The 12,895-nt window shown below is 38.0% G+C and overlaps 1 protein-coding gene across 6 annotated transcripts in view; it reads right to left on the bottom strand.

The window, feature by feature from the left end:
- ARID1B (AT-rich interaction domain 1B) overlaps positions 1-12,895 on the bottom strand; it is a 327,634-nt gene that overhangs the window by 283,245 nt on the left and 31,494 nt on the right. For all 6 annotated transcript variants that reach the window (XM_065835870.2, XM_065835865.2, XM_065835868.2 and 3 more), the window contains exon 2: positions 11,002-11,193. In XM_065835870.2, coding sequence (XP_065691942.2) covers positions 11,002-11,193 — 192 coding nt within the window. The remainder of the gene's footprint in view (positions 1-11,001; positions 11,194-12,895) is intronic.

The following is a 12,895-nucleotide window of genomic DNA, read 5'->3' as shown; positions in this document are numbered from 1 at the left end:
AAAGTTCTTAGCACATCAGCTCAGTAAGCAAGGCATTCCTACCCCGCGGTAGGCGGCCCCATGTCAAGTAGCTATGTGCTAGAACTTGTCCTGTGCTACCTGTTCAAAGAGAACTGTGCAAGAATATTTCAAGCTCTGACAGATACCACTTCGTGCAAAAACATCCACAGGAGTATTACTAAAAAAGACAGCACTGATGTTTTCAACAACTCCTGAGTCAAGAAAGGTGCTCTCCTGCATTTTTATTGACATACAGAAAGTGGATGATGATTCCTTGTACAATCAGCACTAGCACTGCTGATGCTGATTCTCTACTATAATAGTTCCCTGCTCCTTCTCATGTCTTTTAACAAACTCTAGTATTTAATACTCTGCACCTCCCTTTTTCTGAGATGCTATTAAAAATGGCAAACAACCTGGTGAAACTTTGCATTTCTGAGACTGTAAAAAATGCCCAATTAAAGGCAACTCAATTTTTAAAAGCTATCATTTGCAGCATTTTATTACTACAGGATTAACAAGTGCCAAAGTGTGTTTTCCTTTCTCTCAGTAAGTATTTATGAAAACCTAGAAGACAGTTAAATATATTAAGTGGTCACCGTCATTCCTGCCTGTGGCTGGAAGGGAATACATAAGATCAGGTCCACATATAAATAAATGTTTTTCAAGTAAAAACACATTTTCTCCACTAAGCAGAACACTACATGCAGCATGCATCTTTCCATATTCTTATAACCAACAGCCTTACAACCAGGTTTCATAACAATAACTAATTTTATCCTCTGAGCTAAAAACTTTTTTTTTTCTTTAATAAAACCCCAGCTTTACATAAAGCAGAAGTTTCAGAATTCCTGCAAGCAAGTCTAAAACAACTCCAGCAAAAACACAAAAACTCACACGTACACAGGGTTCTGATATTTAGTCAAGTTTTTGTTCTTCTGTACCGTATCTTAATACATGCCAAGAACAGGAACATATTTTTAGATAGTTATATATATGAAAGACAAAAATGGGATAACAAAACAGGAGAGAGAAAGAAGAAAGAAGAGCCTACACTGAACACACCCAAAGTATATCTGTTCTTTGCCTGGATATTCTTCTATTACTTTTTGTGGTTATGCTCCTCTTGTAAGCCCTGTGTTATAGGCCTAAAGCAATATTAGAAAACATTATTTTTCTTGTAATGTATAAAATAAAAAAGGAAAAGCCAAGTACCCACACAGTCTTGGCATTTACTAAATCTACTCTTCACCATTTGCTGCAAGACTGCAAATTTACTCAGGTCATAAAACTTAATCTTCTATTTGAGAAGGATACATAGGGTTTCTCACAGCATCACCTCAGAGGACTGAAAACCCACCCGCCTTCTCTCCGATGTCAGGTAAGCTTTTTTTTCCTTGGTGAATGCAAGGTCTAAAGTATCATTTCCTGCAGAACTTAAGGTCCATTTTAGAAATAATAGTTTCCTCTCTAGGACAACTTTCCCAACGTAAAAGGGCCATAAATCTATTAAGTACACAGTTCCCAAATCTGCAGGGGGATATCTTGGCCTCTGATTTTCTTCAGTTTTGCCAACCAGCAATAAAATAAAAACCAATGAAAAACACAAAACCAGTCAATTTGCATCTGTCCTTTTAAATACTCTCCAGCAGGGTGGGAGAGCCAAAACACATACCAATTTTCAGCGCTGCCAGCTGGGAAAGCCGGAAGGGAGGGCAGAGGCGAGCGGGGCTCCTCCGCAGGGGCAGGGGAGCCCCAAGCCGAGGTCCCGCGGCGCCAGCCCGGCCTGCTCCCACCCCACACAGCCTCCCTCTGTGCTCGGTACAGACTCCCAGGTACTTGTTTTTACTGAGCACCACTTACACAGCCTGAAACAGCCCAAGGAGAGAGACAATTCTGTGAAAAGAACAAGGCGGCTTTGCTAACCTGTCCTGTAAAACATGTATTCGTCAACATGGCCTGTAAAACACAGGTATGTACATAGATTCAGGATAAGCCATGTCACTTCTGTAATTAAAACATCATCCTTCCTAAGTGGCTATATGAACTTTTTTTATTTTGACTGGACTCTTGTCTTAAAAGACAAGTTTTATATACAGTTTGCCAAGAAATACACAGAAATCTCTTCAGCATTGTTCTTTGAAACAAACTAATACCAAGTGTAATTTGTCCCTTTGATGTATATACCTAAGCCAAATTCACTCACTTTCCAAAAGGTGTATTTGAATATAAGATTCAAATATGCTTTCTAATATTGTCCAGTCACTGATTATTACTGTTATGTGTCTTTTTTCTTAACACGCAAACGCAAAAAGCACTACTAAGAAACAACGTTCAGAAAAGGAGGAAAAGAATGGAGTGCAGAACAAAATAAAACAGACGCTGACTTTCTCTGCTGCTCTTCCCCACACCCAAAAGACACTATAAGATTCAGAGACCAAATACTTACCAGCAAGGACGTAAACATTTAACACATTTGTTCTATTTTACGCAAAGCTATGAATAAGAAGCACCCGTACCAGCAAAGCACCCAAAATGGGGTCACCCAAGGTAGCAGAAGAATAAAAGCCTACAAAAATTAAATGAGCTGTAGCTTTAAGTTATTCCTTGAGTTCTGAAATTTTTGTTTCCTCGGTCTTGAAAAACAACAAAACACCAAAAGCTTGAAGTATTTACATTAGGATCTTTATAAGCCCTTAGCTACTATAGTTATAAGGAGCAATCAAATACATAAACAGAGTTTTAGAAAAAAAAGACCTACAGAAAATGTTACTAAACTTTTTTTTTTAAATAATATTTTATAACTCATTTACTCCCACTAAAGTCTTAATGTTTTAGGTGCTAAAACATGCAAAACTGAAGCAGGTCGCTGAGCAAGCTTTGATTACACTGTATTAGACCCGCGTCATTTAAGACTGACTACATAAAAAAGGTATGGAAAATGCCTTTGATTTTTTGCAGTACTTGCTATGCTACTGTAAATCTAATTTTTCCTCAAGTTTTGCTGAAACTAAACACAAAACGTACATGTTTTTTGCTTAAAATAAAACAAAAAACAAAAAACAAAAGCAACAACAAACCACAAACCACTAACAAAACAAGCTAGCTGCTGGTAGCAACAGGAATCTAATCCTGAGCTAGTGAAATATCAGGTATTTTTTGAAAGGCCTATTGTTCCAAGAAACAAGCTACCTGACTCTGTCCCAGGGTCACCGAAGTGAAGGGTACTGACCTGTCTAATTCTGAAATTCTCTACAATTCACTTAGAGGGCTGATTCTGCCTATGGTGCTATCAACCGAAGACAACTCACCCAACCCCAACCACGTGGCCCCCAAGTGAAACTGCAGCGCCACTAAAGTCACAGCAGATTTCCCACTAACTTGAGGCAGGTTTCGCCTTATCTTCAGCCCTGTTTTCAGCTGTGGGAAACGCAGTGTCTATTTTTAAAAAAGCAAACTCTAAAGCCTCCCTTGCTTCCTCTGAGCAAGTTCAAGTTTACAGACAATTGATAGTATCTTCTGAGAAATTTATACCAAGATTTGAAAAAAAAAAAAAAAAAAAGGCACTGAGTTGCCCCCTGGGGCCATTACAGAAAGTATGGTTACACAAATCTTAACATGTGCACACATGGTGGTCTGGATGTCATTTCAGTAGTTTGGTGTGCCAGTTATTCTTTGATGAATATTATTAACAGAAATCTACTATAATATTAGGAGTAACAGATAATTATTCCTTACCTACCCTTTAAAACCCTCCTGGCACAGTCGTTACATGGCAGCTGTTGAACAGAGTAACACAGCAGCCTTTTCTTAAATAAATATGTTTATTTTACTTCAAACATAAATAAACTCATGCCTCCTGTTGCCATTTAAAATGAGCTGTTCATAAGTAAATGATTTTGTGTCTTCCTAGTAAAGCAGCAAACGGCCCTCTGTTCTCTTCTTCTGATCACCAAAATCTATTTCCTACCTAACTCCCGTGTAGACTGACAGCTAATACTTCAGCAAACCAAGTTTTCAACAACAAAATAACCGCTGCTTCCTTAACAGCAATCTTTTTCAGAACACCAACACACACAGTTTGCATATTTTCCTCTCTCATGCCCCCACTTCCAAGCAGAATAACAAATACGATTACAGCTATTAAATCTATTAAATATTCCAACTGAAGTACAATCATTTAGCAGTAATGAAAATATATTTTATTTGGCATAGTAGGTTGATGATTCTTACATATTTTCTATACAAACGTAGACTGCCATTTACTCCAGGATGGAGGCAAAAATTAGCATTTACTGAGCATCAGTACATAGTAATTGAACATATAAAAATGTCGACCCTGTCTCATTTCCAAGCACACTCTCACCAGCTGAAGGATCAGTTCTTTTTCCTTTTCAACCTACTTTTTTTCCACAGTTTAAAAGAAATGATAGAAGCTACTCAAATGTTTCTATTTACCATAATAATGCAATTCTGCTACTTTAGGGATTTTCTTTGGTAAACATTCTCAAATGACCAGCATTAAGATGAAGAGCTAAGCTACCATAAAGACCCCAAACTTATGTCAAATTTGATTCTGTGATTATCTGTAATCTGTGCTCACCTCCCTCTATAGAGTGAATTACACTCAATAGAAGGGATAATTCTAAAGGAGACAATACAACATAAAGCCTTATCCTGCCATGAACTAAAGTAGCAGCCTTTTTTTCAATTTAGTCAATGAGGCTTAGTATACCCAAAAGAAAGAACCACGCTAAACATTTTCCTACAGTCTGCACAAGCACAGTATTTAGCATTTTCCTACATCTGAAAGTTAAAAATCCCATTTCTTTACATGACAAAGAGTAGCAACTTTTCTTCGCATTTATTAACACTTGACCATCAAAAGATCCATTCTTAAAGGTGACCTTAGAAGGAAGACATATAGCTGTAACTTCTCATCCCTTTTTCTCATTCATTAAGGGAAGGATTCAAAACTTTACACTCTCCAGGAAGCATTTCTTCTACTTATTGACAGAGGTTTTTTGATGGAAGTTTATTGCAGTTCAACAGGATGGCAGATAAATCATTCAAATCAAATTTTACTGAGGAATTATTTCCACTCAAAGTAATTTAAAGTTTTTAATTGAAGAGAAATTTGGGAAAAGATTCATCTTTAAGAGTTTCAACCGCTCTGCTTTCCAGAATTACTAAGAAGGTCTATAATCTACTAGTGAGAGCTCTAACTAAATGCCCAGGGGGGAAAGGCAGAACAAAATAAACAAAAGAAACAAACACCCAAAATAAAACACAAACACCCTGCAAAAAAAATTCCCTTCCACCCCACCCAAACCAAGGCAAATCAAACAAAAAAATGGAAAAACATACTGTTGAAGCACACACTGATTAAAGCTTCACACTCCCTTTTTATGTGTGTGCAAGAAATGCATCTATTCATCTTTAAGAAAAAGCAACACATCTCAATGTTTTGTCTTCCGCTGGCTTTTCCTGAGATTTGATCACACTGATTCATTCTGTTCTTGCAAAATAAATAGGCTAAAAAATTAAAACTTGCTTACTTTCTGTGTCTGCTTCCTTAACCAACATCAACATCAACTGCACTAAAAGATGCTTAGAAGCACAAAAAAAATCACAGTCTACACCATACTCTCTAGCTGGTGATGGCAATCACACACAGAAGACAAATGTTACCACTCGACTATTATTCACTGTATGGATATGCTACATTTTAAGTTAACGGTTCAGAGCAAAACATTACAGAAAGCCTCAATTTCTTACTGTAACGCAATCTTGTAGAATTAAGATTATTTCAGAAACTAACACACAACCAGCCACCTAGTAGTACACATATTTGTGTTTGCTAGCTTTAAAACTCTACCTGCCAAGCCAACAGTCAATTGATTTCTTTGGCGTAAATTTGACATTTCCATTCTAGGACATTACCCAACACAGGCACTGTAAAGCCTTTCCTAAATGAGGTAATCACACTGGTGCTGCTATAGTGCTGGTTGACTTGCAATTTCCATTACAATAAATCCTTGCTGCACATTCCCAGAGGTTTTACAACTTCTCTGCCCCTTTAAAAAAAACGTTGTCACATTAAAAAAAAAAAAAAAAGGCAGCATATTTTCCTTAATCCTGAAAATAATCTGTACTTTTAAATAAAGAGGAAAAAAAGGAAAAAAAAAAAGTTTCTCTGAATATTTACAGTTTCACTCTTGAAACTATGAGGACACTGACAATGTTTATTTTTTAATTCTGCAAATCAAGACTATAAAAACTGTTAAAGGGACAAAAGATTAGCACCCTTTCGTCTTAGAGTATTTCTGTAGCAAAAAAGGGAGAAAGAATAGACTGAGGCTCCAGCCTCGTAACTGAGTTACTGCAAGCAGGCTCAAAGCACTAAGACAACTGGATGACCAGTACTGAAACGAAAAAGTACTGAAATACTCCAATTTAAACAGTTATTATGAATGGCTACTGTATATATTCACACAACTGTTCTTCATGAAGAATTTACTATGCATCACAGCAACATGATCCTATTGACACAATAAGTTGTTGTTCCAGTCCATCAAGTACAGAAGAAATTTTAATGCATCCTAAAAAAATCAATTAGGCAATGATCATCTGATTAAACAGGCACATCACACCATTCGATTCTTCCAAACATGTTCATAAATCCAGACCTTCAGAGTTTCCTGAAAATTTCTGAAACCTACATGTGGGGATTTCAAGGAGCCGATTTTTAAGCTTAATGAAATTCAGCACAAAATAAAGTATTACATAACACTAACATGAAAAGCAACACCATCAGACAGAGGCAGAAAAAAAAACAAACCACACTTATTTTCATAGGTACACCAAGGTATTTCTAGCTTTAGGAAAAATCTTTTTACAAAGTAGCAGAAGGCTTTCCTACAGCACTAACCCACAGAAACACTTCAACAAGGCATTCGAACCAAAGCCAGAAGCTGATTAGGACATCATAGCTTGCTTGAGGTCCAAAAGGAGTAGGGGGAGAAAAGTGAGAAGGAAATTATTGCCTTCATAATCAGATCTTATTACTCATCTTATAGTGAAACGTATTGCAAAATCAAGCCTGAAGTCTGCAGGTGCTAAGTACTCCTGCATATTAGGCTTTTCAATTTTGACATTACGTCTCTTTTAATTCCAAGAAATATCTAAGAGATAAGAAACTGAAAGTTAAACCTTAAAGTATGTTTTTCTGCTTTCTCTTTTTTACATACACACTGCAATCTCCCTGAAGTCTTGGGTGAGGAGCACTAATAATCCTAAAATTACATTCATCCCATGCAAAGCAAGAGAGAGAGTACACAAGATGATGAGGAGGCAGTATTAATATTCACATGCAAGACCAGCATTTTAAAACCTTGGGATGCAAACAACAGCCTTGCTACAACCTGTGTTTCAATCATGTTGAAAACTGACAACACAGGCGCAGGTCAACCTGGCCTCAGTTTTCCCTTGGCTCCTTTCCCTCCCCTCCCACTGAAAGAGGACAGGAAAGAGACAAAACCCCAGCAGTTTCCTAACAACATGAAAATATCTTTGCAAGTAATTCATTCACCATACCTATGTATGCCTACTGACAAAAGAGACATAAACTGTCAAGTCTGCAATCCTATAAATTAAGTATATGACTCTTTTAGCAGCGCCTTTCTTTCTTATATTTCCGCTTTTATCCAGGTACACAATCAATTTGATTTTTGATCTCCTAACCCATTAAGACAATTTTGCACTAATCAGTCCAAATGCTTTATATATTAATTTGACTCACACTGACTTAACCAGACATGCCCTTAAAATCTAGCAAAATGCAGTGGCATTCTTCAAATTGCTTAGCACTTTGTCACAACAAGCTATCACCCATCTCCACTTGATAAATTTGGATCTCTGTTGTTAAGCATTGGAGAAGAAAAAGCAAACCTCAGATTACCATTAGCTTCATCACAGTTTTACCTCTCTTTCCCACATGCCTATGTATATATCTCAACCCCTTTATCTCTGGTTAAATTAGTGAGTAATGCAAAAAGCCTGCCTGCGTTTCAAATTTTGCTCCTTATATAAGGCTTAGTGTTTTGTTCTGGGGCTTGTCATCGTAACTCATGAGAGATGGGTTCCAAGCTCAAATGCTTAGATCCGGTTTCTCTCTTCACAGCACCCTTTTGCAATCACGTCACAGCGCATACCCCGTACCTTCTGTACTTTCTTCAACATCCTGCCATTTCCACATGGAATGTTAAGAAAATCTGGGGTTTTATTTGCACCTTCCTGTTTGGTATCAAGCACGCCTAGACCAAAGAGCAGTTGTAAGAGGATGTCTGCAGCGTTACATAGATGCCACTTCTTCAACGGGTTAGCAGGCTGTGCTTGACACCCATGCTGCAGATATGTAGAATGACTGCACCTGATAACATTTCAACTTTTTCATCCTCTCTAATCTTTCACTGCTTATGCCAGAGGCCTCCCTTCCTGCAAGCTCCCTCTTCCACCTCTGGGCTGCGGGCTGGAACGTGACACAGACTAGCTAACTACATCTAGGCAATTTTTCTACCATTTCCACTAATTTTAGCTGCATTTTTAAGGCGTTGTTTTTCATCTTTATTTCTTCATTTGCAGCATCCTGCAGCAGAGCCTGCAAGTTAAAATATGTCAAGTCCCATAGTTCTAACCTCAAGCCACAACATTCGCTGACAAAGAGCCAGACTTAACATTTCAAGGTCTTCTTCAAAATTCCAAAGTCCTCACAGTCTAACAAAACACCAACACCCTCAGCTATCTTTGGGCAACAACAGACTAACTTAAAATAAGAACGTTTTCAACTGCTGTTTTCCACCCTTCCTACAGTGTGGTGCTTCCACCCTCATAATGCATCTACCCAATGCTCCCTCTGTACAAGACTTAAATCTGAGCACTGTATGTGTTTAAGGCCCAGTTTTTTTAACTGATCAAGTATTTGCAAGTGCCTTGCACTTTTGATAAATTAAATGTGACACTGTAAAGGACTCCAATTTTCAGAAAGCGCTGAGATTCATCTTCTAAAACTTCTGGCAATATTACTTATTTTATATATATATTATATCTAGAAATACGTATATGCTACACAGCCAATTTTAACAAGCATAGCTAGGCTCTCCCTATTTAATATTCATGTCACAGGAGTAAAAATCCAGCCAGGAATCAAACTGTGGCATCCTGTGCCAAAGACAACTTACCACTCAGCTGGTAAGTTGGCAATTCAATTTACAAACCTGCATTCGTGCATTTTAATCCTTTGTAGAAAGGTGGTAATATACGAGCAATATGAAAAGAACTGGATTCAGATCATTAGAGGTTCACAAACCAAACACACGAAGCTTTGGAGGCTGTCCAAAACAAAATCATGCCTACGTGGTGATGTCCGTTCAATAAAAATTCAATGTCATAATTATCCTCTCACTTTTTCCCCAAAGAGCATTAGTGCTCAGAACTGTGCTGCTGCTCAGCCAATTATATTAATGCTGTGAGAAGACGGATAGGGCCGGCAGCCAATCGCTGTGCCAGGTCACTGCCTGCTGACGCGTAATTTACAATTATCAAGCAATTAGCAAATGAAGTGAAAATTCAGCACTCATCTTCACATAACACAGAATAACTCATTTTAAAATTAAAAATATGTTTTAATAACTTCATTTGGCTACAGCCACACAGAAAAATAAAGCCGCCTTTTTAAAATTTCTCCTCCTTTTACAGCTGACAAAACATTTGCTGTTTGAATCTAGCAACCAAGTACACTGACACGTCTACACAAAACAATCTCTTCCTTACAAGTAAGTATCTATTTAGCAACAGAAAATAATAAAAATGAAGACTATTGATAATGGTCCTATTCACCCAACTACTTTATTTGAAACTGTTATTTAATTAACTGCCTGATTAATATCCTGTCCTGGTGGATTGGTGATAAAAAGAATTAGCCAGGCACCTATCTGCCAGCCAGGGAGTCCAAAATTTTCTCTTCTTCTCTCTATTTAACAATAAATGCCAAAAAAAGCTAACCTTCAATCAGTCAGTTGTACAAAACAAATGTTCCTTCCCATTAATTATAAAGTTATTACTCTGTTGTGCTCACAAGAAAGTACAGAGCTCTCATTTGCCTACACTCACATTACTAATTTTTTAAAAAAATTAGTAAAATATAACTTCTTGATAACTTTGGTTTATCCTCCCCTCTAGAAAACTACTGTACTACTTAGTACGTGGTACAAACATTGGGACTGATCTTTAAAAGGGTCGGAAAAAGGCAGAAGAAATCACCATCGACAGTAAAATCCAAGTAGATAAAAGGAAAGCCTTACATTTCTATGTAAAAAAAATACTGACTTTAAAAGAGTTGGTAAAGGAAAAAAAAGTAAAATAAAAAAAGCAAAGCTGCAGGCTCCTACCAAAATGAGGAGAAGAAAGGAAAAAAAAAAGTAAAAAAAACCCACCAGAACAAGCAAAAAAGTCCCAAACGAAACAAAAAATTCACACTACTACAAAAAACAGCTGATGTAAATATGTAACACTTTTGTAAATTTGTAACACTAGGACAACACTAGTCTTGCTACACTTCTGTCAGCTCTAGGGTTTCATCTTATATTTAAGTGTATCTAAGCCTGAAAGAAAAAGAATTTTTTAAAAAAATATATACACATACAAGGCTAAATGGTGTCAACTGGAAAAAAAGAAAACTGATGGCGATTGACATACTTCTCTCTCCAAAAAGATGCCAGCAAGAAAGCAAACTTTTTTCTGACTGTATGGGGTTTCAGAAAACATGACGCCACGAACGCAATATATTTACTTTCAAAACAGTCCTTCACCCTCCTCCTGCAATGAGCAACACTTCTTTCTGAATTTTTTCTCTCCGGCACCCTCGGTAGGACACAGCAGGGTCAGGAGGGAGGGGAAGGGGAGGTGGGAAACCAGAGGGGCACGGAGCGAACCTGCACTGACCTGTTGCTGCGGATACTGCATCCCGGCCATGGCGGGGGCCCGGCCCTGCATCCCCAGCGGGTAGCGTTGGGGGCCAGGGTGGCCGTAGGGCTGCCCGGGGTAGGGGCTGCTGGGCTGGGCCTGCGAGTGAGGGTTGTTGCCCAGGCCGTACAGCTGGGGCCTCTTCATCACCATGGGATCCATCGGACTGCCCTGGGGTGAAACACAAACGCAGAAATGCATACGTTAAATACAGAAAGAAAAAGGTCAGAATAGTCACGCTCACCACTGGCAAAACGTATATGTCTTTTCTCAATGCTTTATACGTCAAATACTGACTTGACATACAAACGAAGTGCCATACTCTGGTTCTCACATTAATTAGATGAGTTTTTGAATGGTGAGTTCAGTACTTCCATTGCATTAAAAAAAAAAAAACAAACTGTACTCAGTGTTCTCTTACCTACAGAAGATGCAGAAAAACTGCCCAATAAATTTCAGCTTAAGAAATAATCAAGTATATTGTTGTAAACTGATGAGCAACACTGACTTTGATGTTTAAACATAAAACCATGTCTATCAAGAGACACACAAGTAGTGGACAAGCCATTTAACCTTGAGAAAACCTCTGTTTTCCTACCTTGAAAAAAGGGTAAGTGGAAAGAAAATAAAGTTTCCAAGAACACACTGTATTTTGACATTTTCATATCACTATCACGTGCATTAATAAATTTCCAGATCAAAAGGCAAGCTATAAGCCACATTTTTCATGAAAGTTTATGTGCCTCCTTAACAGACCTTAGAAAATCCAAACTGCAATCACCCATGGAGGGGGAGGGGAGAGAAGTTTTATTTTTAGACTTTTTGGCAGCACTTACCAAGCACCGTAACAGTTTCAAGACAGGTGTCAACCATTGTGTGGTATTACTCTCATGTTTTATTACTGAGGACTAACTGAACCAGAAAAAATATCATATTTTGTCAAGCGCAGCACTGCATTGTTAATATGACATCCATTTTTTAATTCCTGAGTGCCAGTTATATTCACAAAAGAAAGACGGGGGGGAAAAGCTTTTAAAAAGCCTATCACAATCTCATTTTCATGAGAGAGACATATCCCCCCCCGCCTCCTCCTCTCAGGGAAAAAGACCTATTAATTCACCCTCCCGCCAGGAGCAGGATTCCTTCCCATAGCACATTCTGTACGTGTTTTCCTACAGTGTACTGCTGACCAGTTTCATTTTAAAGCCTGCTATGTAACACTGCTTCTGCAAGTCCTTTTTGGCAATTATATTCTGATGTAATAGTTATTACAATAAGAAATTAAATTCCCCCCCTCCCATCCCTGTTCCTTCTCATTATTGCTGTTGGTACTACTAACACACTATGGCTTTTTTCCCTTACACATACAAAGCATGTACTCTCCAAAGCAGTCACTGTTTAATGAACTATTGTGTGTTGTTCTTGCTCCTTCCTGCAAGTAAAAAACTCAAACCTTCTCATTTTTATCACTGGCTCCCCATCCTTACCAATACTGATTTGACAGGAAAGTCACCTAACATAAATAAAGTATTCTGAACGTGGACACATGACACCTGATGAGATAGAGACGATAACCCTCTCCTCCTCCTCCTCCCACAACACCTCCATTCACTTCAAAAGAGGACTGCCGTTTTCTGACACTGTAACAAACTGCACATTCACTTCTAATTTGGGGTTAGTATTAGTCAGCAATTTTCCCTCTATTATTTGGCTTCTTCGTGGCCAGATCAGAAGTTTCTATTTTTCACCACTAAATGTCCCTGTGTAATTTACTATTTATATTTCACACTTTCAAAATCAACGGTTCTCCAAACCCTTCAGGCCATCTGACCCATAACACCACTTTTTTTGGTTTTGTTTTTCTTTTTTTTTT

The sequence above is a fragment of the Patagioenas fasciata genome, chromosome 3, assembly GCF_037038585.1.
Source record: "Patagioenas fasciata isolate bPatFas1 chromosome 3, bPatFas1.hap1, whole genome shotgun sequence".
NCBI classification, from domain to species: domain Eukaryota; kingdom Metazoa; phylum Chordata; class Aves; order Columbiformes; family Columbidae; genus Patagioenas; species Patagioenas fasciata.
The sequence above is the reverse complement of the archived record's forward strand: the minus strand, read 5'-3'. Positions and strand labels throughout refer to the sequence as shown.